This window comes from Neolamprologus brichardi, chromosome 15 (genome assembly GCF_056152115.1).
Source record: "Neolamprologus brichardi isolate AB-2024 chromosome 15, ASM5615211v1, whole genome shotgun sequence".
Classification (NCBI taxonomy): Eukaryota; Metazoa; Chordata; class Actinopteri; order Cichliformes; family Cichlidae; genus Neolamprologus; species Neolamprologus brichardi.
The window spans coordinates 31,568,654-31,594,673 of NC_142118.1; the positions used below are offsets into that span (position 1 = coordinate 31,568,654).

Consider the following 26,020-nt stretch of genomic DNA (forward strand, 5'->3'; position numbering starts at 1 on the left):
TCATTAAATCATCGTTTGACTTGACCCGGCCGGACCAGTGTGGTTATTTTGGGTTTTCCTCTTGTATCCATCCCCAATATTTGAATCCGTAACAAGAACCAGGCTCAGGGAGGGGCGGCCATCTGCCGCGACCGGCTGGGGTGAGAGAAAGAAGACAGGATGAAGGACGGAACAGATCAACCAGGTCACCAGTCTTTGTCAAGGCCAACACAGAAAGACAGACAACCATTCGCACTCACATTCACACCAATTTAGATTCACCTTATTGGCTGCATGTCTCAGAGAAAAAGCCCGTGGCCAGTGTATTTCAACCCATTCAAACCCTTCTTGCTGTGAGGCGATAGTGCTAACTACTGTGTCACTGTACTGTCCTTAGTGTGTTATTTCAAACACTCATTTCTGACATTGTAGTCTGCTGCTGCGACCGACCAAAGCTGCTTGACCTAAAGGACAGGCAAAATTTAGCTCCTAAAAGTGGTTCAAAGCATTTTAAAGACAGAAGAACAAAAGCTTAAAAGCTTAGTAGAAAAGGTCTATAAAATAAGTGAGTTTCAGACATTTACTGAGGAAACAGCCAAAGAGCCAGAAATGTAACTAATGAGATGACTAATGTCCTTGTCTTAGTGATGCTTACACTGAGATCCTCTTCCACAGGTAGAGGCTTCTCAGTCCACAAGAGCGGAAGCACTTCAGACACCGACAACCTCCACAAGTTCAGATCGTCCTCTCAGCCCCAGGCAACGTCGCGCCCAACAGACCCAAAGAGAGTCAGCAGCCAGCAGAGCAGTTTTCACACCAGTTCATCAGCCTCAGGATGAAAGCCACACAGGCTCTGCAGTTCTCATTGTGGTGCTCACTCTGGCTTTGGCTGCACTCATCTTCCGCAGGATCTACCTTGCACATGAGTACAAGTTTGACTATGATTTGTGACCTTCCTCCTGAGTCAACCGCTCGTACTACCAACTCCAGAGAACTTTAATTAGCTAAAGCAGAACCAGATGTGAGGCAGTGGCTAACAGTGACTACAGCTGTCCTCCCTGCCTGTCCACAGAGGGTTCAGCCTCCACTTAGGGGGAACTTTCATTCCTCTAATCGCTAGAACACCTCCAGGGTGTCTTTAATTTAATGTGAATTTTACTTTCCAGAGCATCTTGAATTTTTGTGAATGGGAAACTTCATTGTTTGTGACCTGTTAAACCAAACACACAACATGTCCCCTTGCATAGAAATTGTCTATCTTACAGCTGCTGACTGTTTCCATTATTGAAATAACAGAGTAACGTAAATTGACAACAACATAGGATCAGGGGCAGTTGTTGTCTCATACTAATTATTTGATCAAGAAAGCATCTGCACAAATTACATGTGCTATTATGACTTTATCATGTGTTTTATCTTCCTGCAAGGTCAGCTTGGTCACAGTGCACAGGGCTCTGTTTTAATGGTTTAAGGCTAACAACGAGCACAAAGTTAATGTGGACAATTGTTTTAATTGCACGGGGGCATTCAGACCAATCTGAATAGCAGAAGCTGCAGCTGCATCACTGTGTGTCCTGCTACTTTTAGGTGACTGTGGGGATTTAATAGACTGATGTAGAAGCTTTCTGTACACTGTAAAACATCAGTAGTTCAAACAAGGACCAAGACAAATATTAAAAAACTAAATTTAATAAATTAATCTAAATACAGTACAACAGAGCTTTATGTTAAAAAGAGTGGACTATAACGCAGTCTATTCCTTTATAGGTATAGTGTCTTTTACTGATACCTGTACCGATATCCTGTGCTATAATCACTGTCATTTTTGTCTGTGTATTTATTTGAAAAGAATACAAAAAGAGTATTTAAAATGTTTAAACTGAGATTTTTTTCTTGATTTCCCCCAAATACAATAAATTTATACTCAGCTTATACAAAGTTGTCTGTGAAGATCCAATTAATACTGAATTATCAGTGCATCTAAAGATTTTGTTAGCAACTTGTGCTACTGATAAGATGATAACCCTTAGCTAAGGCATTGCATATTCCAGCAAGAAAATACTAAACAAAACAACCAAATAGTAGATATTAGAAAGGATATCTGCAGTAAAAGTTCAGGTATATAACTAAAGGCTAAAGGCAGAGGAACTTGTGCTTGTATTGCACACTAGTGCACAGGATTTTGGTAACGTGCACTAGAATTGGTGAAGGCATGTGTAGAAATTAGCAACACTTGCTTTCAGTAAGTATTTTAAGTCAATCGCAATATTAATTATTCAGCACAACAATGGTAAACCACATTCTTCACAAGTTGTCATAGCACTATAGCTCCATAGTAAAAGCCTCGAGTGTTATGTTTCTTCACTGTCATCATTGGATGTTGTCTTTGTACTATTTTCATTTAAATATAGAGTTTAAATTAATTGTTACTTTTTTGGAAATGGGGTTAAAAATTTATGAATTCTTTCAAAGTGAGGTTTAGGATTATGCTTTCTTTTCCTCTAAACTTTAACCCTTTAAAGCCTAAAATAATTGTTTGAAAATTTGTAGAACAATCTGGGAAATATGATATACTAGATGTTAAGGGGTCAAAGGTCTTTTAGTGGCTGAAGTGTCTAATGTCTTGTACACAGAAACATTTAAGACACATTTCCATCAGAACACTACCTGCTTTGTGCTGAAGCATTTGTTATATGTTGTGCTGCCACCAAAATAGAGCCTGGAGTGTAAAGCTTCCTAGCAATCCTGTGTGACTGATCCAGTATCAGCTAAATGCATGTTTACTGAAGAACATGATCAGGGCAGACAGCTCTGAAATCTTATTACCATAGCAATGTTTATTGGTGATGTCATTTTAAGGATTACTTGCTCAAACAAGACCGTGTCTTCATAAACGTCTGCCAAACGTGTAACCAAGTGCTTACTTCCAACACAAGTATAACTGCCTGGACTCTTCACCTATCACACCAACATCACACTTTGTTTCCAACACAAACTCGCTTTTCTGTGGATTTGTAATTCCATTTGTTTCGGTATCTTTCCTCCTTCGGTACTTCTGTCACCCCAGCTGTTTCATGGTGTTCATATCACATGTCTTTGCATTCATTTTTTGTTTGCCTTGCATTCTCTGAAGTTATTTTTCCCAGTTTTTAGACTCAGAAACTGTCTCAAGCATTTAGTATTTACCCTTTTTGATTCAACTTAGATTTAAAATTTTATCAGTCTCATGAGACTCAGAGGAACATGGAAGCAATTTAAATGTATTCTTTGCACATCGAAGGTGACAGCTTTCTGATACGTAGAATGTCTTGGCTGCATACAGATAGGTCAAAGGAAGTTGCAACAGTCTACGGAACAAATTTGCCTCTGTAGTCTTTTTCTTCTTCAAGCAGCATCGGATACCTGCATATGTCCAGGTATTACATGTAGACAATCAAGATTTTTTTTTTTTTATCAGTATGCATTTTGTCAGAATTTCTTTATGACAGTCTCTTCTGTCTTTATTCCCATAGCTCGTGTACTTGGATATAAACAGAAAATAAATCAATTTCAGATGAAGGAATGTGAATTTTATTCTGTCTTATCCTTATTTATTACCTTATTTAGCCCCTCACAGCCCATTGTTCATCAGGGGGCTAGTTTCAGTTATTGTGCAAATGTATTGTTTATAAGGTTGGGGAAACCTGCAGTAGCTGAGACTGAAGAAATCACTTGGATGAAAAGTTGCTCCCACTGAAAACGCTATGTCCAGATGAACAGAATCAACCTTTTGGGATTTTCTTACCTGAATGATCGAGCATGCATCAAGGTGACCTCTTGCAGTTGTGTGCAGGGCCTGGATCCCAGAATGTCTGACAATCAATAGATGCTCTCTCATTGTTTCACTGCCTGTTAAACTTGTTACAGTTTCCTTTGGGCATATTATCTTGCTTTTCAGGCTCTGCATGCTCAAATTGCAAGATTTTGATAAAAACGAATCAGGGCCTTCAGGACAAAAAAGTTGTTTGATCAGTGCAACATGACTAAATGCTTTATTTGATTTTTTATTTTATGAACACTATTTTTACACAGAAAAAATTAAAGCCAGATGACTATCAAAGTGTACAGTAAAGCCACCCACATGGCAATACGACCTTTTAAAAGCTCACCCAATATCCACTTTTTGAAGTTTTCCACAGTGAATGATCAAAGGACATATCAGATATCTAGTTTTTAGTCTTCTAAAGACATTGAATTGATGCCGTTTTTGTAGTGAAGCTATGATGCATGCCATGATGATGGTCAAAGTATGTTATAGATTAAAATCAGAAAGAACCAATCAGCTAAGTAAAGAGAAATGACAGGCCATGATTACTTTCAGAACATTTACTTTTTTTCAGCTTTATTTGATAGACACAGGGAAGAAACGACAGAGAGAGAAGGGGAAGACATGCGGCAAAGGGTCGGACTTGAACCGGGAACGGCCGCTCTCATCCGTATGGCACGTGGTCGCCCCCTGAGCTAGAGTGCAATTTTTTTCATTTTATTATTATTTTTTATTTATTTTTTTAAGGGGAAAATAAATCACACTGAGGATGCCAAAGTCATGTATAAAATATGAAACACTTGGTGTTAAGGTAAGGAATTACAAAAGGGTAAATTGAACTCCTCTATGTTCAACACTGTGTCTGTGACGGTTCTCGGTCATCCAGGTCATCGTAGTCTAAGGAGCTTGGAAAGAAAAGCGACCGCACTTCTTTAGGTTTCGTGAAGACGTTTCACCTCTCATCGGAGAAGCTTCTTACACAATGGTATCCTGCAAACTCAGCTCTCTTTGCCCGAGAGATGTCCAGTGTTGAATCATTTCTTTCAGTGTTACATCCCCTTCCTCGAGCCTTCATACAACCTTATCAAGCCTTGTCATATAAAGATGTAAAAGTAATTACAGAGACTGTGTTCAAATTTCTGTCAACATATGAAAATTAAAAATACAGATGTTAGAATAAACAGCTGTACTATCCTGATTTTATTCAATGTGTTTTTGGATCTAACTCCTGCTATCATGGACTTTTGTAGGCTTTTCTTTTTCACATTTGAACAACATGAAACGTTGTTTAAGGAGGACAGCCTCCATTTTTACTGTGCTTGTTTTTATTGCCTAATTGTAAAATCTACTCTTGCCAGTAGCAGCAGCAGCAGCAGTGAACCCGGGCGGGCTTAAAGAAAATCATCATCTGTTTCTCCAAACACTTGATAGGATAATGCATTCTAATCATTTAAGAGCACATCGTCCTCAACACCCACAAAGACTGCTCGAAAATGTGGTGCTGAGTTGACGCTGGGTTTTGGCGAAACCCCTGATTTTATAACGTATATATCTCCTATTCTAAACTGAAAATGATATCGCAAATGCCGGACAGTCATACATACAGCTGACTGGAATTAATCTAAGTGAGTGTAGCTCGCAAATATTGTTTTTCATTGTTTTTTTTTTTTTAATACAACGATCACTCCCAGCTCGTCAGGCGTGCATTATGTTTATGTGCTTGTTTATATATTTGATTATTTCATGTGACGCTACATGTGGTCCTGAAGCTGCGCGCTCCTATCCACGAGAAGCACCTCTGGAGTTTGATGACCAATCACAGCGCTTTTCAGTCTTCACCATCAGTCTCTCTCTGCGAAGCAACTGGCGCACTCCTTCACCACAGTCTCTTGACTCTCAAGCTTGATTGTCTTCCAGCTTTAGACAGAAACATGGTACGGCTCACGGAGGGTGCTGCGCGTGGAAGGAAAACGTTGCTAATCGACTCTCAGCTGGACTTCTAACTCATCATGCCGCGTTACACCAGGGTCCTGCTTTTAGTTTTGTGTGTGAGTCTGATCGGGGAATGCCGGAAACACAGAAGTAGGAAAAAACGGTGGTCGGCACCGGCCGGGACTCATAAGCCAGCAAAGTAAGTTCTCTGTTTCATTTTATTTTAAAGTAAAAAAAACAAAAACAAACGAAAAACAACAACAACAACAACAACAACAACAACAAAAACCCCAAATGAAATGAAACAGCAATGTGACGTAAATCTTTTAGCACGTCAAGATAATTCACTCGTGGTTCATCCATCATATTAAAACATTAGTGTGGCACTGAACAGCATATTTAAGTCTTTAGTCTTTCTTTCTACGAACACATAGAATCACACCATTCAAGTGTAAATTCCCCGTGGCTAAATACATTTCACCAATTTGCAGTCCAGTTCATTTTTGAGTGGTAACTAACTGTGTGTTTATGCAACCAAACCGTGCGTAAAAAGCAGCCATAGAACAGCAATCCGCTGTCCTCGAGCTTCGTGAAATCATCTACAGCAAAGAAAACCATGCTTGGAGATACAGCGTGTTATACAGATGTTATTTTAGTTATCAAGACTTCTGTGAAGGGAGCAGGAACGGGTCCGTAGGGGGCAAGAATTTTAGGAATTATCATTCTGTCTGTTATTTGTCTGCTATGGTTCGCTAATTGTCAGCTCTCTACCCTTTTCCAGGAGCACTCCATGACTCTATATCCTGGATTTAATCTCTTTGGCTAACAAGCTGTGCAAGTTACTGATGCTGATCCTGTAACGTCTGATTACAGACTCACGTTTCCTTTAGTTTCTTCCGTAATAATTCAGTTTTCCTTTTCATTTTTGATCTGTTGCTGATTATTCCTGATTTCACATGTGTCATGGTTCCTCTTTTCCCCCAGTTTTTGTGTGTTCTTGAATCAGTTCTGAGTTATGATGTTATGATTTCCTTCCAGCTTCTCATTTTTTAGTCTTCCCCTATGTTTAGTATTATTCCCCATTGTTCATAGTTGACTTATTGATATTTCTAGTTTCTAGTCTCAGCTAGTTCCCCCTCATGTCCAGTTTGTCTTAATCACGTCTTTGTGTTTTTTCCTTCCAAGCATTCCTCTTGTATATCAGCATTCCCTCTGGCTGTTTACATGTCAAGTCTACGTTCTGCACTTCCTGTCTTAATTTACCACCAGTCCCTGGTCTTGTGTGCCTTGTGCTCAGCTTAGTTTCAGTCTTGTTTCTCAGATTTAGCTCGTGTTTTCTTGTGTGTTCCAGCTCCAGTTAATTATGTCACATGTGTACTTAATCCCCCAGTTTCTCTCAGTTCCTGGTCGTGTCATAAACCGTCACGCTATGTGTCTCCCCTGTGTCTCCCCTGTGTCCCTTTTGCCCATCCAGTAGTTTCTCAGGGTATTTTAATACTCGTTTTTTAATTTTATTTTTGCTGCACCTCTTACTGGGCTCTTACAGTGTTTGTGGATCATTATTATTTGGACACTTGTTAACTGCTTTTCTTCCTTTATTTTATATGTAAATAGAGTTGGTTGCAACTCATAAGGGTCACCACAATAGCTCATCCATTCAATCTTTTCCTATACACATATCTAGCATCGCTCCTCTCCATATGTCTAAAGCAATTCAGTGTCAGTCTTGACAAACATGCAGTGTATATACCAAAATCCGTTTCGTTACTCTGTGCGACAGAGCTGCATTGTTGTTCATAAATTAATAAAACCTATCAATGAGGCACCCTGATGTTCTGGGTGAGTGCCCTAAAATACTCACTGAAATGGAGTATTTTGCAGCAAAATGAAGCAGTGTACCTTTTATCTAGAGAGACAGAAAGAAAACTCAACTACTTTATTAAGAATGTGAGGCTATGGGTATTCTAGGGGTGTTTTGATCCATTCACACCACAAGTGACAGCAACTTAGTGCAGTGTGTTATTTTGTCACCAAAATTCAGAAATGTGCATCAATCAACCTTTGCATTGCATTTAACTGTGTGACTTTAACTTGCAACAACTCACCTCCCACAAGATTTAAGAGTAAAATGTCTTTATTAATTGAGCGATTTATATGTATTAGATTTATTGTGTTATATTTTGTAACTTTGCAATATATTGTGTGATTTAATTTAGTTGACTTTTATTAATGCACATAGTTCCTAAAGATTTTTCATTTGAATATAAATATGTGTCTTATAGGGAACTAACACCTGACACTGTTGTTATTGTAAGGCCAGGCTCCGAGACCAGGATGGAGGACAGGTGTGTAACACATTTGTCTTTTATGCCCGACATTCCAATGTTGCAATTAATTGTTCACATTTGTTTTTAACGGTGACCACAATCTTTCCATAATAATAATTATAATTATAAATGTATTCATCACACTCAATCACAATTACATTTGTAAATTTCAAGAAAAAATATTTGCAAATTAATTATGGGTCATGAAAGCAAGGTTTGAAAAGATAGTAGCCAAGATTTATTTATTTATTTTATTTTATTTATTGTTGTTTGGATAGTGTAATGGTTGTTTGTTCCTAACATAATTATCATTGTGACCATTAATAAAACAACAGCAGTCTTTCTAGTTTAAGGGTGGCAATGTCCGCATTAGTAAACAGCACACGACTTTTAGAGTCTCATGTGGTACTACTTCTTGATTTCATCTTTACTTTCTTTTTCCTTTCTTTAGTCAGAGTTAGGAAAGCTGATGGTTTGGCCTAATATAGACAAATTATCACATTAGGAAGTTGAGGTTTCTAGGCAACCAGGGTGACAGGTTCAGCTCACACATGTAGGCAGAGGTAATTTAATTTTAAATCATAAAGGTAATAAGTAATAATAAGCTGGTTACACAACTGAACTATTGACTTATTTTGTCACAGAGCAGTCTCCTTCTAATTTAGCCCAAATGTTCAGCTGTGAATCATCAGCCTGTTGGGTTCATAGAAAATCTGGTATGTGTTTTGCAATGAGTGAGGATTGTGGATGTTGTTCACCACTGCTAAATTGAAAGATCAATATGAAGGGATCATTTACTGATGAATATGAGGAGTAAGAATGATTTGAGTCATGGGCACCTGACAGTTTTTGCTTTTAACAAAGGTTAACTACTTCTTAATCCTATCTTTTAGTTCCCCTTTTTCTCTCTGTCTGGTTTTTGTCAACAGTCCTCTATCAAAGAAAGTTGTGGATGGAACTAAAAACCGGAAGGTAAAGACCAGCCACCTCCTGCGCATTGATGAACACGATTTCACCATGAGGCCCGCATTTGCAGGTAAGCTCCAATAGCTGCTAATTTCCATCATGATAAGAGTAATGTGTTCTTGATTTCTTTAAAGACGTGTGTTTTCTGAGAAATATAGAAAACCTACAGAGGCAACTGGATACGTCAGCTCAGTGCTTCACTAACATAGTCTCCCAGTCTATTTCTCCAAATTTTGTTCACCCTAAAGTCAATGTTGATACCACTCTGACTCTTTCCTTCTTGACTGACCCTTATAACCCTTAGTTTAAAAAAGAAAAAAGAAAGAACATTCCATGATCAGTTGTGCTCATAAAACACGTGACTCCTGTAAGACTCTCGTGCAATCATTTAAATGAGGAAGAAGTCAAAGTGTGCACCAGCTGTTGCAGTCCCTTCTGGCTTTAAAAGTAGCAACTGCAGTGTAACTAATGAAAGAAGTGTTTAGTGTTTGAACTGCTTCTAAAATGTATATCAGAGTGCGACAGTACACAAGGTTTATCGTCAGCAGTGCGTAAGGAGAGCTAATAAGGTTTCTGTGCTTATAATTAAAGCACCTGCACTGCTCCCATTGGACTGTGGTGAGACACATTTAATAGATGAACAGTAGCAGACAGTTTGGTGAAATATTTGGAATATTTCATATTACATCAATCTGCAATGTATTTATGTAGCTCCACCTTCATGACTGTCTAAAAAACAGGGCAGATACACTCGTATGGATCGGTTCTATTTCTAGTATTGAGACGGTGTGATTTTTATTTCACCATGTCACTCTGCAGTGGGATTTCTTTCTGGTTTTACTGTGTGTTACATTTTCATTGTCTGTGAACTGCCAAGGTTTGCATAAATGTCATCATTAGACACCGAGCATGAGGTTTGGAGTGGACATCTACGTGCATGACAATTTCTTTAGGAATGTGCGGCCCCATCAGCGGGGACTTTATGTTCCACAGGCAATGCAATGCACTTAATATGCATGTGTTGCAAAGACTTCAAAGAAGTGTAACAGGAATGATTATTCCTCCAGCTGTCTGTGTCTATGTTTGCAGCAGAGTAAAATCACTGCTTAATGCACAGGCCTAGTTGTCTAATCTAAGCACAGTCAACCAACAGTGGATTTACAGTTGTTAATCCACACAGAGTTCAGCATGGAATGAACAAAGTGTTTTCTCTCTCTATTCTGGTGAACAGACAAGATAATAATTCAAGCTCTCAAAACTAAGGCTGACTAGGAAAAATTACAGCTGTAATCTTAGATATGTGACTCTATAAAAAGCAGTTGATTAGTATTTAAAAATGAACTCATGCTTCAGAATCAATCACATTACGTATGTAGGGAGACACTCCTTAAAATCCGCACTGCACCATTTGAATAGATAGAAACAAAGGAAAGATTGATGGAGGGGTTTGGTTTTTTGGTTTGGGTTTGGTCAATTTAGCACACAAAAGAACTAGATAAATAGCAGCCCTACGTGTGCTGAGGCACAGGATTAGCAGTGGGTCAATAATAGTGGGACACCCACACTAGGGCTTAAATACCTGGGACTCTCCAACAATTGCCCTTAAATCTGAAGAAGCTTTTTGGATACGAGGTGAAATGTCTTCAAGAAACTTAAAGAAGTCCAGTCGCTTTTCTTTCCAAGAGCTCCATAGGCCATACAGCAAAAGTATTTTTCCCTATGACATGAGCTGAAATTTACTGATGATAATGGAGAAATGGAAACGAAAGGCTCATCCCAAGAAACAAACTTGTAAAAGCATATGCGTTACTACTACTAATAAAATCTGTTTAATAATTTTACTCTAGAATGAGCAAATTTTAGTCCACAAGTTGACTAGACTTTCCTTATCTTTACAAAAAAGATTACACAGTTGTATGACTCCAATCTAACAGCAACAGCAACCGAAAACGTATATATGTTTATGTATTTTTAAAAAAACTAACAGGAAATGCAAACCCTGGTTCCCTGGGTGAAAACCTATCACGCCAAAACTGTGGCACATTTTGTACTTACTCTGTTTTGTGATCTCAAACATGTATTTGTGACAAATATACCAAAAAATAAGAAATCAAACACATTTTAACAGCACGAATGTAGCATGATGAATGCATAGTGATGATGCACTTTTGATTTGTTGGCAAATCCACACATAGGACACTTCATGCAACTATCTCATCAGTCTATAAATGTTTGGAAGAAGAACGGATACCTGCTTTACATTCTCAGTAATTTATTAAACATGAAAACTTGTATTCGTCCTCTGGATAGACCACCGCTGTTTCCTTGTCACTCTGTTTGGCTCAAAATGGACTTTGACTGTAGCTGGAAATTAGGCAATCCTGCTCCAAAAGCACTGCTAGCTGAGGCTTTTTCTCTGCAGGCATCTAGTGTTATGTCAGCTGAAGGGGCGTGTCTTCAGGAGGAGTTATAGTGAGTCCGGAACGTGACATGTGACATATGATGTGAGTAAGAGAGGGGAGAACACTGACAGCTGGAGCTGGGCACGAGTTACTATCCCTTCTTCCAGGTAGCAGCTTTGCTGTGCAACCAGTTATGTAAGGCTGACTCTCTCACTGCTGCAGAGATTAACAACATCACAGCAGCCAATGTGACTTTAATACAGAAACGACAGACTGCTGTGTGAATTTGTTTCTATCTGTTATGAGCCTGCTAGGATACTCTTGCATATCCCTCTAAATCCCAGACTGGCCTTAAATATAATCATCTCATCAGCTAAACAACACAGAGGAACAAACATGAGAATGCTGTGTTCTGCCTAACTCAACCTTTCATGTGAAATTACCAGTTATTACTAATGGCTTTAACGGGATACTCCAGCCTGTTATTTTAGGATTGTGTAAGGAAATGCACTGAAAGCAAGTTTGCAGATCATAAGAGTGACTGCATCACATCTGATGTCACATTTCTATTGAAATCAAAGAAGATCTTAGCACACTTAGTTTGTGTCATCAGAAACAAACAGTTAGATACTTACCCATTCATGAGACAATATGCTATAGTTATGAAAGCCAAAAGTTCTTGTCTGTTATGGAATTTCAGCTGCTCAACACTTTGTTGCCCTCACTGGCTTCTTTTTTTAAATTTTAAAATGTACCCAATAATTTCAGTGGGAACTGTAGGCAGGCATGCTATTTTGCTATGGGGCCATGTTGTTGGATGTCCAGTTTGTCATCATCTTACTGATATAAGCATGGAAAAAAATGCCTGTGCATAGTTCAGTTTTATTGTTGCCTTTACAGATGTGCAAGTTACCAAATGTGCATTAGTGCACCATAGACCTTACCTCTCAGGATTCGGTGTCCATCGTTTTCAACATGTCTTCTTTTAGGTCAGACCCGAGTCTGGTCAAAAGGAAGACATTTTCAGGACAGTGTTCAACTTTGAGATCTTGTGTTTTCCTGCTGGAGTATAAACTTGCATTTGTGGATGCAGTGACAAACTGTGTTCATAAGCAATAGTTTATAGAAGAGTTTCTGAGTCAATATAGATCTATGTCTCTTCTTAAAGCTGTTGTCAAGGCTCCACTGTGTGGTGTTGAGAGTAGGGCCCAAATGCAGGATTCACAAAGCAAGATTTAAAATTCAAAAGGAGCTTTACTACTGACAACTTCAAAGTAAACATAAGGCAGGAACAAATAATCTGACGAGAGGCACCTAACTGGAGGCACCTAACTGGAGGCACACAGCGAGAGACACAGCTTGAGGGTGGACGTGACAAATAACAGAAGCAAACCGAGGCTTTAAATAAACAAGAGGTGATTAAGTCAGAGTGCCAACACCTGCAAACACAGCTGAATTGAATCTGACTAATTAAACAAGGGGAAGCAAAACCAAATATAATGCACACAAGATGAGGGGCTGTCAAAATAAAACTAACACTGCAACCAAGACTACGACATACAAACTGGACACAGTTTAACAGGGACCATGGAGATAAGACAGAAAGATACAGGGACATTATGGGGGAACAAGAAAGGTAAATAAAAAAGGAGACAAGACTGACATGTCACAGGAGACAATGACGACAAACCAAAAAGACGAAGCTGGGACAGACTGGACACGACAGATATATAACATAATAAAATAAAAAACCAAAATCTTAAAACAGAACTCAGATGCACTACAAAATATTATACTCAAAACTAAATATTACAAAATTTGACCATAAGTCATATTTTAAATCCAAAAGAAAGAAAAACAAAAACTTAAAACACTGGATCAGCGACCCTGGACCATGACAGCAGTGCTACCTGCTAGCCAATTATTTCAGCTTGACCTTTATGCACAGACTTTTCTTGATTCTCTAAATGTTTGTACTATAGATGCTGAAATCTAGTTGTTTTTTTGTTTTTATTGCAGTTTGGCAATGAGAAATACTATTATTTACTGGTTAAACTTTTTGTATAGGCCTTGTTCAGTCTTTTGAATTATGATGAACTATTACTATTAATTACTATTACTTAAGGTCAAGGTGAACTTAATAAGGTTTTGTTTTTTTAAGGTAGCATGTTTCCTGGGCTTGTAATCATTGTCTTTGCATCTTTGAAATATGTTAACAACAAATTTAAAATTTGTTTGCAGGATTTCAAATGTCAGTGACAATTTGGTTATTTTATCCATTTTATTATTTTAGTTGAATATAGAGAATATTAGAAAATCATTTGTACCTCTTTTTATTTACAGCTTGCACAGGGTTCTAGCTTTTTGGATAATGTTTCAAAAGAAATGTGATTTTAATAGATGTCTTCACTATTATTAATTTGTAAATAGCTTTTTAGGTGTGCTTATTCCTCTGTGCACAGGCATGCGCCTGCACATTTTCTATCCTCGGGCAATAAAGACTACAGACAATAATGAAAGTACTTTAGGTTCTACTTATTCTCATTGTCTTATTTCCAGTGTTGTAATATGCTATTTACAGAGGTGGGAAGTAATGAAGTATTTGAACTGTACTGTAATTTTTACTTTTACTCCCTGAGTTTTTTAAGAAGTATCTGTAATATCTACTCCTTACATTTTCAAAACAGACTTGTTACCTTTGGTTTAATGTGTTATTTTAACTTTAAACATCGCAGTGATTTGAGCCTAAACAGTAACACAGGAGACAGTCCCGTTCATGTATTAATCACCAAGGGTGAAAGGGATGTGCCATAGTCGGCCAAGTGGGCCAGTGTTTATTTATTCATTTATTATCATTGTTATTATTTTTATTTTATTTTATTTTTTGGCACAATACCAGAACAACTGCATGTTTCCATAAACTGCAGTTGCAGTACCAGCTAGTCCTATAGAAGAAGAGTGAACATAAAGTGGCAGGTAATTTCAAATGGGTCATTGCATTTTTTCATGTTGAGAAGGTAGACTGTGCTATTGAAAGGTTGCATGAAAATACTTTGCAGGCTACTGCACAATAAACAGGTTAGTTTGCTGTACTGTGACAGATTCAAAGTAAAGAATAGTGTGTCGGACTGGTGCACAGCAGTTGTGGTGCTCATGGTCAGTTAGGTACATAAAGGCTAGCAGTGATTAAGTTGAAGTTAAACTGATGATGTTGAGATTCATTCAGTAAATTCAGAATCAGAATACTTTGATAATTCCTAAGGAAATTATGTGGGTTACTGTTGCTCCAAGATAACAACAGTAACAGACTGAACTAACGAAATAATACAATATATTACAGTAAGAAATATAAGAAATAGCTCTAATACATATACAAATAGCTCAATAATAAATATCCAGAATATTACAGAGATTAAATATATGACAGACATTTACTTTAAACTGTAAAACTTTGTTATTTGTTATTTTACTGTAGAGCATATGCAAAAGAGTGTGTAACTATTGCACTGTGTACTGTGCATTAGATGGAGGAGTTGTACAGAGATATTCACATGCAGGAATGATTTCCTGTGATGTTGAGTGGTGCATTATGGGTAATTTAAGTCTCCCACCAACATGCTCCTGTGACTGGCCAGCACATCATGGAGTGGATCGGAGGTATTGTCCAACATTGTCCTTGTCTTGGACAGCATCTGCGTCTCTGAGTCCAGCTCCGTCCCCACAACATTACTGGCCTTGTCGTCAGTTTATTGAGTCTGTTGGCATCTGCAACCCTCAACCTGCTGCTCCAGCATGCAACAGCATAGAGGATGGCAGCGGCCACAACAGACTGATAGAAAATCCTGAGCACTGTCCAAAAAATGTTCAAAGTCCTCAGAGACAACTCTGGCCCTTCCTGTAGAGTGCAGTGGTGTTTTTAACCCAGTCCAGTTCATTATCTATGTGTACTCTGAAGTATTTATAGTCCTCCACAATGTCTACATCGATCCCCTGGATTAAAACAGGGGTCACAGGTTTCCTGGTCCTCCTAAAGTCCGCAGTCAAGTCTTTGGTCATTGTCACATTGAGCTGCAGCTGACTATAGGTCGCTGGCCAAGGATGAGTCCTTCCAAGGTCTTCATGACGTGGGAAGTCAGTGCCACTGGGGCCACTGGAACGTGGTACAGGGACGAGGCATGACATCTTCCACAGCACTGGGACCCTCTGCAGACTCATACTCAACATGAACAGTTTATGAAAGACTCCACAAAGCCTTGAGGACATGAGGACTCACCCCGTCTGGTCCAGCAAACTTGCCTGAGTGGAGTCTCCTCATTTGCCTCTGAACCTGGTCGTTAGTGAAAGTGATAGGTTGGGGAGGGGTGTCAGGACTCTTACAGGAGGCAACGGTGCAGTGTTGAGAGGGAGGGAGAGACAGTGGTGTGGCTACAGGTAAGTCAGTAGGGGGTTGAGCATTCACTGCAGTGTTGAATCTGTTGAAAAGGACATTCAACTCGTTGGCTCTGTCCTCACCACCCCCAGCTCCCCTGCTGTTGGATGGCTTGAATCCAGTGATTGTCTTTGTAACAAACCCACAGCAGACCCGGGTGCACCTTCATGCTTTGCAGCATAGTTTATTTGCTGGTTGCTGTATACACACAGTTGGCTGCAGCTCTCTCCCGCTGCCAGCCACACACACTGACAACAACAACAGTACTGCAGGGCCCAGTACCATATTTAAGCCAGCGGGGTGTGATTGCGGATGCCGTGCAAGTACGTCCACCTTCCCTGCATGACACCGCAGGCCATGCCCCACCACAGTCTTCATGCCACTCCACACCTCTCTCATGCTGTTCTGCTGTTCTGTTATTCAACCTTACCAGCTGTAGAGTGTATAATATAAAGCATAAACAGTGTACTGTCCGTGTAGAGGATGGAAATCAGCCAGGACACCTCATGAAACATCTGCTCATGTCTTATTCAGTTCAGTTGTATAAATCCTCAAAGAGCACTGAACATCCCTGTCCCTTTCACAGCTGGGGTTCCGTTCTGCCAAGACGAGCCATCGGAGTCTAACCACTAAATACATCTGTCGAACTTCTGTTCATCAATAAATTAATTCATTCTTTTAATTACATGTCCTTATTGAACTGATTTTAACAAATCTGCTTTAACCTCTTCCCTGCTTATTTTCCTGTTTATAGGCAAAATCAGCCACTACAACGCAGGCAACAGAAAACAGAGCTATGTTTTTATTTTGTTCCACTTAACTAATTCAAGCTGAGGACCTGTATTAGAATTAAAATTTAGACTGAAATAAAGTTGGTATTCTTATATACTAATGTTATTTTATCATGGCATTAATATAGCACAGGATTCAATTAGTTTTGCATAAAAATAGGTGGTAAAAATGTTCTTCAAGGAGCCACTTTACTTTCTTACTCTGAGTACATTTCAGAGCCGATAGTTTTTCATACTTGAGTAAAGAAGTTGAATTAGTACTTCAACTTTTTACTGGAGTATTTTTAACACTAGTATCTGCACTTCTACTTAAGTACAGAATGTATGTACTTTTAGCACCACTTCAGATTTGTTTGTTTATATCTGAAGGTCCAGCTGTCCCTGTTGGGGTGGACGTTCAGGTGGAGAGTTTGGACAGCATATCAGAGGTAGACATGGTAAGTATTTTAAATGCATTAAATGTAAATTTGCATTACACAAAATGTAGCTGAACAAGTATTTGGATAAAGTACCTGTGAGGCTGAATGTTTAATTGACACTGAAGTTTAAGAGACATGCAAAACTGACTGTGTTATCAGACATGTGACCCCATTCATTTAGAATACTGGAATAGTGATTATGGAAACTGCTAGTTCTTGTAGCGCACCCAGCATCTCGTCACCTAAATTTGTGGCACAAACACAAAACAGTGCCAGTGACTTGGACATCAAAATTTCCAGAGCTGGTTGGAGACTCCTGTAGTAATGTCCAGATGTCTGGAGCTATATAAATAAGTGGTTTCATTACTGCAATGAAGGAAGTGTGAAAGACAACAGGTTATGGCAATAATCCCAACAGTCCACTTGGTACCTCAATTAGACACACAGTATAAGTATCATGTGCAGCCAGGGGCAATTTTTCAACCATGCCATAATCTTGCTAAGTAGTTCTTAGTGCCTAAAAATGAAACTAATCACACAACATAACACAAATTTCCCAGGACACAAACCAAACTGTCCCGTCTCACCAACTTAACATGTTACAATGTGAACTTTAAACAGAGGGTCATTATCTGTGAGCACCCAAGCTTAACATGACTTGTGTGTCAAGCCTTGGAATTAGCATTGTCCAAGTCTAATTTATGAGAGACTATGGCTAAAATATGCTAAGTGTAGGGTAGAACAGGGCTGGCATTTTTACTCTTACATAAACTGCTGATCAGTAAAACATCCTTCAATAACTACTCCTTCATTAGGCTTAAGGTGCTGGCTCAAAATTGGTATGTTTTAAATTTTTGTTATTAATTGTAATAAATATTAAGTAGGTGACACTAACACTTTGTGACAACCAACCTCGCTTTGGGGTTGGTGGTCCCCAGAATTATCAATGAGATATCAGTAATAATTGTGATTTAATAAAAAATTAGAAACTTTTTTTTTTTTTTCGGATATCATCTGAGAGCCCAGCTTTGGCACACACATTGACACATCAAAGCCATTCTTTCTTGGGCCAGCTACTGATATAAGGCTCAACACAAACCAAGCAGAAGCACTCCTGATCATCAGAGAACTGCTCTCTTCCTGGTCTTGTTCTGCTTTACTTCAATAGGGGCTCCACTTGTGGAGGGCTGGGAAGAATTTGTGGACAAATTTCTGTTCTGTTCAGTGGAGGTGGGAGGAGCCAGGCACTGCTGTAACCCAGATAAGGTTGGAAGACAAACTTTGGGCAAACTCAAATTAGATATCTCTATTTATTGGGTAGATGCCACTTACCCTGAACGATATTGGATGTTGGTAGGGGGTGCAGCTATTGGGAAGGAAATGGCCACAATCCTCAGAATAACATTCGGCAGCATCCAGGCATCACGGGCAGAGTTGACATACTTTTTAAAAGATCCATATTTTGACCTGTCCATGGGATTGAGTTTACGTGAGCAATTTGGAGGGAATAAAGGATATGATTGCCCTTCTGCTTTGTTCCAAATCTGTATTTCAACATGATCTGCTCCTGGTTGTCAAAGAACATGCCAGCATTCTCCCTGTTGAAACTTGTAGTGCGTGCCAAGCTTGTGGTCTGTGGTGATCAAATGGCAAGAGTAGGGCAGTGTTTGAGGAAGCGACTAAACCAGTCTGCATCGGCTTGACTGGTTTTACTCCAGGGCTTTGAGATTGTGACTTTCTGTGCCACTCCAATGTTGTATACACACTTATGGAGTTTTTGTTGGTGCAAAGTCATATTAAATATCAGAGGCCTTAATGATGGAGCTTTCCAGTAGTTTTTCTTGATTAGTGCCGCCAAACTGACAATTGTTTATGTGCCAACTTGCACATATGAAATGGTTTAATTCACTTCTTCTCGGTAGATGTTTTTTTAGTAGTAACAGGTCAGTGTTCTGTAGTTCAATTCAATATTATTTATATAGCACCAAACTGATCCTAACCATGGCTTTACCTTATTATTAGGTGTCTAATACTGCCAAAGCTCTTAATAACAAAAACCGAAAACACACACAACAACACATGAAATTACTCTGAATACCTCCTCAACTCAGTCTATTTGTGTTTTACAAAATGATCGCTGTAAAATGGACAGCTCGTAATGGTTAAATATGTGATATCAACAAAGTTTCACAGTGCCTCCTAGTGTGGCGGTAATAAACAACGTGCCAACCAGCCCAAATCTCTCCTACACACTGAAAACAGTCTGAAGTACACAAGGCAAAAACTGTTTGTCAGGATTAATTTCAGATGTATATTTGGAGGTGTGTGAGTTTAAACTGCTGAGCAGAAAGTATTGTTGGTATTTGCAAAGAGAACATGGACAACTGTGTGTAAGAAATGGAAACTGGATTTTTTTTAAGCTGACCATATCGCACAAGCATTTCTGCAAATTAGTTACTCACTGCTAATTGTGCCAGTTTTCAATGCCAAAAAGGCACGTCTTTATTTTTGAGCTTGATATTGCAGCAGTTACTGCTGTGTGGAAGAGGCATTGCAAAGGTTTAAGAGTGCATGCTTAGAAGAGTTAGACATTTCTCCAATTTATTTGGAATGTCAGATGAAGATGTTGTAAAAGAAAATGGATTACCAAACTTCCTGATTTTAAATTTTCTCATTTAACTTAGAGATGACCTCCAACCAAAACAATACCAGCAGCAGTAAAACTTGTCCTGGTGGTAAATTTCATAGTTTGTGACCTTATGCTAAGTAATGCATGTCATTTTGAACTAAAACTGACCGCGCTTGTGTGTCACTTCACAATTTTAACAAACTGAGTCATTTTAGTCTCTGGGTCAGGGACAAGTTACCGCCCCAAGTGGAGTTTAAGCATCTCAGAGTCTTATTCATGGGTCAGGGAAGAAGGAAGTCATGGATTGGGACTATGGCTACTGTGATGCAGATGCTGCATTGGTCCGTTGTGATAAAGAGCATAATAACAAAGATTTACCACTCAGTCTGCACTCTGATCCTTCAGCTGTGATCATACCTGGGTACTACCTGGGTGAAGTGTTTTGTGCATGTCCTACTAGAATATGGGCACGGGACAGACCCAGGACTTGCTGAAGGAATTCAATTTCTCAGCTAGCCCGGGAATGCCTCTGTGTTCCCACAGATGAGCGGGAGGAGGTGACTGGGGAGAGGGAGGTCTGGGTGTCCTTGCAACCCAGCCTGGATGAGTGGAAGAACATGAATGGATGGATGTAGTCACTGTCTGTCATGTTTCATGTATATCACTGAACCCACTGTTAGACAACATAATATACTGTATATTTCTGGCCAGAGTTTACTTTTCATTGCTTAATGCTAGCCATTCAGTGTGCTTTAATGACAGCCATAAAGACAGAAAACATGCTCTGTAATACTCCAGCAGTTGCTGTCTAACACTCACTGTTATTAGGTAGCATTAGACAGTAAATTATACCAGACTGTAGCAACAAAACCCCTCAGCACAGTATTCAGTGACATGAGAAAATGTGCTATTTTGTTTCTGTTAAATCCAATTTTTAATAAATAAAAGACAGAAAATTCAATTTATTCTTACAAAACAGTTTTGACCCAGTATACCAGTATATGGGTTAATAAAACCATGAACTTGAAATATGCAAGAATACATACTTTAGATCTTTAAAGGTGGAATCATCTCTGATTAGTAGACATAAGTTATTAATCATGTGAAAGTCTCAGACATGCCCTTAAACTGGTCTTATGCAACATCAAAGGTACTTGTTCACTTGGTGCCAAGAGTACATGTTGCTACAGTCATTAGTCATTACAAATCTGTTGTTATATAATTGTAATACTATGAGAACAGGACAAAAGATTAACTGTGGTGCGGAGGGGGCATGCACGGGCGTAACCATTCCTGTCTGCAGAGCAACGTAGAGGATGAAGGAGAAAAAAAAGAGGGCATTCTAGGACCAAATGAAGCCTGTGGACTGTACTTGGTTAACATGTGTTCAGCATTTTGGCTTACTGTACATTTATCTGTAAACAACTTCAATAATCCAGCAGCCACTGGCTGCAGTGATGTAATCCCAGGAAAAATTAAATAAATTAGGGATAGCAAGACCCTTTCATCCCGATGCTGTCTTCTTTCTCCCATTATCTCAGGACTTCACCATGACTCTGTACCTGAGGCACTACTGGAAAGATGAAAGGCTGGCATTCCCAAGCGCTACAAACAAAAGCATGACCTTTGACGGTCGCCTGGTGAAGAAAATATGGGTACCTGATGTGTTCTTTGTCCATTCCAAGAGGTCCTTCATCCATGACACCACTACTGACAACATCATGTTAAGGGTCTTCCCAGATGGTCATGTTCTGTACAGTCTGAGGTGAAGACACGAAACAAATGCCTTGCAAGAAAGGGCCACCTGTCTAGAGTTACTAAGGTTTATATTCTGCTTTAATTCCACAGAGTAACAGTTACTGCAGCTTGCAACATGGATTTTAGTCGTTTCCCTCTGGACTCACAGACATGTACACTGGAGCTGGAGAGTTGTAAGTATTCTTAGACCATGAGACTCCTTCTTGTGCTGCTATGCAGTGGGGGAAATACTAATTTTATCCCCTGCTAAATTTCTAAGTTCACTCACAAAGAAATTAACAGTTTGAGAATGTCAACCAAAAATCCAAACCAAAAGTGGAGACTGGCTAGGCTCCTCCATGATGTTAATTTGCTTCTTCTTTAGCCACTCCTTTGTTGCCTTGTGGTGTGGTTTAGGTGACTGTCATGCTGGAAGGACGGTGTCATCCAAGATTTGCGGTGTCAATGCAGTGAAGTCGTCATCTACCTTAGCAGAAAAAAGGAAACATGATGTTTCCACATCTGTGTTTAACTGTGGGAAGACTTTCGGTCATTCCCAGCATTTCTCTTTGCAAACGCGGCTGATACCAAAGAACTCGATTTTGGTTTTATCTGACCACAGTGCTTTCTCCCAGGCCTTCTCTGAATCTTTTAGATGTTCATGGCCAAATTAAGGTGGGTCTACACAGATGCCTTCTTGAGTGGGGAGACCTTAGGTGCTGTAAAATTTCAGTCGATTGCAGTGTAGTGTGTTATACTAATGGTATTCTTGCTGACTGTAATCCCAACTGCCTTCAGATCGTTAACAGACTCCTCCCATGTAGTTTTAGGCCGATCCACCACCTTTCTCATAATCGTCTTCACCCCATAAAGTAAAATCTTGCATTGAGCTCCACTCTTCCATTTTCGAATAATTGCATCAACAAGTGTCACCTTCTCATCAAGTTTATTGCTGATGGTCTTGTAGCCCTCTATAACATCATGCAGATCTACAGCCTTGTTCTTCATATCCTTTGACAGCCCTTTGGTCTTGCCAGCTTTTTGGTTGATAATCTGTCTTTCTTCATTAAAAAGACAACCATAAAAATTAGAGACTGTTAATTTTTGTGTAAATGAGCAAACCTACAACAAAAGGGGGCTTTGGTTACTAAATTGTGAATTGATTATTAGTATTAGTATTAGTTTAGTTCTTATTTGTAACTCAGCTATCAGCAGAATACAAGCTTTTATTGAATTTATGAATTTGCTCTATTTGCTTATCCAGGTCCAGCTATGTTCATTCAGATGACTGCTGTTTCCATTCCTACTTTCTGTCCTGCAGATGCTTACACAGATGAGGACCTGATGCTTTATTGGAAAAGTGGCGATGAGTCCCTGAGCACAGATGACAGGATTTCTCTGTCTCAGTTCCTGATTCAGAAGTTTCACACTACCTCCAGGCTGGCTTTCTACAGCAGCACAGGTTGAGAAGGAAAACAAACCCAGATTTCACTTATACATATATGTTTTGTGTAAGACTACATTGGTCACTCTTACAACTGCTCCACAAAAACCAAAGATTTAGGGGAAATAATCTGAACTACCATATATGAAAATCCTGTTTTAGCATCAACACTATGATTATCTGGGAGAGATTCTAGAGTTAATTTCATGTTTAATCAGTAAACTAAGCCAAACTAAGTTGGGAGAGGTTTACATATTTCCTCTAATGTCTGCTGATGGCTCAGCCAGATCCAGCTATTACAGTCAGAAGTCATCCTGCTGACTGAGCTGAATCTCAGTGGGGCAAGTTAAAAAAAAAATCCCAAAACATGTTCATAGAGTGGAGGGAAAAAACGCTTTGATTCCCTGCTAAATTTGTCAGTTTGAAGACTTACAAAGAAATAAAAAAATCTCTTATTTTTATGGTAGTTTCATTTAATGAAGAGCCAGAATATCAACGAAAAGATAAATAAACAGTGCAACACAATGCAAACATAACAAAGTTATGAATTAATTTGGATGTCTCTGAGTAAAATACATAGGTAAGTAATAAGTAGATCCCCTAAAACCCAGCCAGATTTCTGGTTCCCACAGGTAGGCTGTGTGCCCATGTGGCAAACAGATTAGAGTTCTGCAGTGGCTATCCATCAGTACATTAGTACAAGTGCATTTGCCTTGTCAAACCTAAAAATAGAAATTTATATGTTAAAACTTACCAAAGTAGAGCAATTTCCATCTCAGACAGCTCTGTCAAAAAGTCCTAGTCTATCGATTAATATGTACATCTGGCCCTTACATTACTGCCATCTTGTGGCCACAGTCAGATATTGCAGCTGGAAGCTGTGCATATTTCATCTCATAGCAAAGTGTCTCTGTCTCTGTCTCTTAGGGCATGTCCATCTCCCAGTAACAATGACTGGAGCTTTTTAGGCTGAGAGGCCAGCAGCTTTATTCTGGTGGTTTGCACATGTGCATTGTGGATAAATCTCTGGTCTTTCAGTGTAAACTGATGAGAGAGGAGCACATGAGGCAAGCTGCCGTTGGCTCAGCTTTTAGTTCAATTAAGTTTTATTTCTATAGTCCAAAATCCCAACAAGACTTTTGCTGCTCTTAGATCAATTTCAATGTGTTATGGAAACTCAGCTGGCATTAGCAAGTAAATAAGATTCAGTGATTTAGCAGCAAGAACAGATAAGTTTGCAGTTGCTAACCACCTTCATTCAATTCAATTCAGTTCAATTCAATTTCATTTATACAGCACCAAATCACAATAACAGTCGCCTCAAGGCGCTTTGCATTGTAAGGTAGGCCCTTCAATAATACATATAGAGAAAAACCCAACAATCATATGACCCCCTATGAGCAAGCACTTTAGTGACAGTGGGAAGGAAAAGCTCCCTTTTAACAGGAAGAAATCTCCAGCAGAACCAGGCTCAGGGAGGGGCGGCCATCTGCTGCGACCGGTTGGGGTGAGAGAAGGAAGACAGGACAAAAGACATGCTGTGGAAGAGAGAAAGAGACTAATAACAAGCATGATTCAATGCAGAAAGGTCTATTAACACATAGTGAGTGAGAAAGGTGACTGAAGAAGAAATACTCAGTGCATCATGGGAATCCCCCGGCAGCCTACACCTATTGCAGCATAACTAAGGGAGGATTCAGGGTCACCTGATCCAGCCCTAACTATATGCTTTAGCAAAAAGGAAAGTTTGAAGCCTAATCTTAAAAGTAGAGATAGTGTCTGTCTCCTGAATCCAAACTCGAAGCTGGTTCCATAGAAGAGGGGCCTGAAAACTGAAGGCTCTGCCTCCCATTCTACTTTTAAATAACCACCTTGCCTAACATGTATGATGTAGAGAAGATTGACTGTGATAAAGTTGCTAATAATCATCTCTGCTTGCCTTACTGTGAAAGCCACCACACAACACTGCAATCAATCAATTAATTACAGAATCTCCTCTTTTCAACTTGTTATGTTTATAAAGCACATGTGAAGAAGCAATTTCTTCCATTCCAACCTAAGGAAAGACCAAATAACTTTCAAGAGCTTTTAATTGTTAATTGATTGTTAATTTCCTCATGTTCTGTCATTTTACCTTGTTTTTTTCTGTTTTACCTCTAACACATAAAGCAGAAAGTATATTGTGTTTTACTTATTCCTCACTTATTCTATCTCCAGGTTGGTACAACCGTCTGTACATCAACTTCACGCTGCGGCGTCACATCTTCTTTTTTCTACTGCAGACCTACTTCCCTGCTACTCTAATGGTGATGCTGTCCTGGGTGTCCTTCTGGATTGACCGCAGGGCTGTCCCTGCCAGAGTCTCATTAGGTAAGAGGATCTGCATCATTGTAACTGTTGCCTGTTAAAACTAAATATGTTTCCTAAGGACATCAGATGTGAAAATGTGAAAAATCAAAATCAGTTAGCTCTTTTTGGCCATTAAAATGACCCTCTGTCGTAGTTCATTGACTGCTGCGCTAACAAGACCTTGTATGCTCTTCAGGTATAACTACGGTGCTCACCATGTCCACCATCATTACTGGAGTAAATGCTTCCATGCCCAGGGTATCCTACATCAAAGCTGTGGACATTTACCTCTGGGTCAGTTTTGTCTTCGTCTTCCTGTCTGTGCTAGAATACGCTGCCGTAAACTACCTGACAACTTTGAGGGATGGGAAAGACCGCAAACTCAGAGAAAAAGTTAAGGAACAGGTACAGGCACCTTTTTCAAAACTCACGCATCTCAAACAGTGATCAAACCTATGATTCCTGAATTATGATTCCTTTTGTCTATTTCACCCAGTCCCAGACACTCCCTTGCACATGTGGCATGCCCCATACCAAGACCATGATGCTAGATGGGACATACAGTGAGGAAGACGCCAACAGTCTGGCGGGATACACAAGAGCCTCAATGGTTGCCGAGGACATATCAGATAAACAGGAACAGATGGTAGTGCATCTGTCTTTGGACAACGAGTCCACTGGCACCAAGAAGAAGGGCATCCGTGGCTTCCGGATCATTCAGAACACCCATGCCATTGACACATACTCTCGTATGATTTTCCCAGGCTCATATATCCTCTTCAACCTGATTTACTGGTGTGTGTACTGTTGA

At 39.4% G+C, this 26,020-nt stretch overlaps 2 protein-coding genes across 5 annotated transcripts in view; both read left to right on the forward strand.

The window, feature by feature from the left end:
• Positions 1 to 1,917, forward strand: part of ube2j1 (ubiquitin-conjugating enzyme E2, J1) — a 29,644-nt gene extending 27,727 nt beyond the window's left edge. Inside the window, exon 8 of the mRNA XM_006796287.2 lies at positions 655 to 1,917. Within this exon, the coding sequence (XP_006796350.1) occupies positions 655 to 930 (276 nt within the window). The 3' untranslated portion in view covers positions 931 to 1,917. The remainder of the gene's footprint in view (positions 1 to 654) is intronic.
• Positions 1,918 to 5,680: 3,763 nt separating this feature from the next.
• Positions 5,681 to 26,020, forward strand: LOC102782649 (gamma-aminobutyric acid receptor subunit rho-2-like). Of its 4 annotated transcripts, none has more exons than XM_006796289.2 (10): positions 5,681 to 5,915; positions 7,999 to 8,061; positions 8,973 to 9,079; positions 17,001 to 17,068; positions 21,221 to 21,444; positions 21,528 to 21,610; positions 22,738 to 22,878; positions 25,078 to 25,230; positions 25,406 to 25,614; positions 25,706 to 26,020. In XM_006796289.2, exons 1-10 carry the CDS (start codon positions 5,794 to 5,796, stop codon positions 26,018 to 26,020), a joined length of 1,485 nt encoding a protein of 494 aa, XP_006796352.1. In that variant the 5' UTR covers positions 5,681 to 5,793. The 4 variants fall into 4 exon arrangements, with proteins under 4 accessions (XP_006796352.1, XP_087708370.1, XP_006796353.1 ...); XM_087852244.1 differs by having other exon boundaries at positions 25,712 to 26,020; XM_006796290.2 differs by lacking the exon at positions 7,999 to 8,061.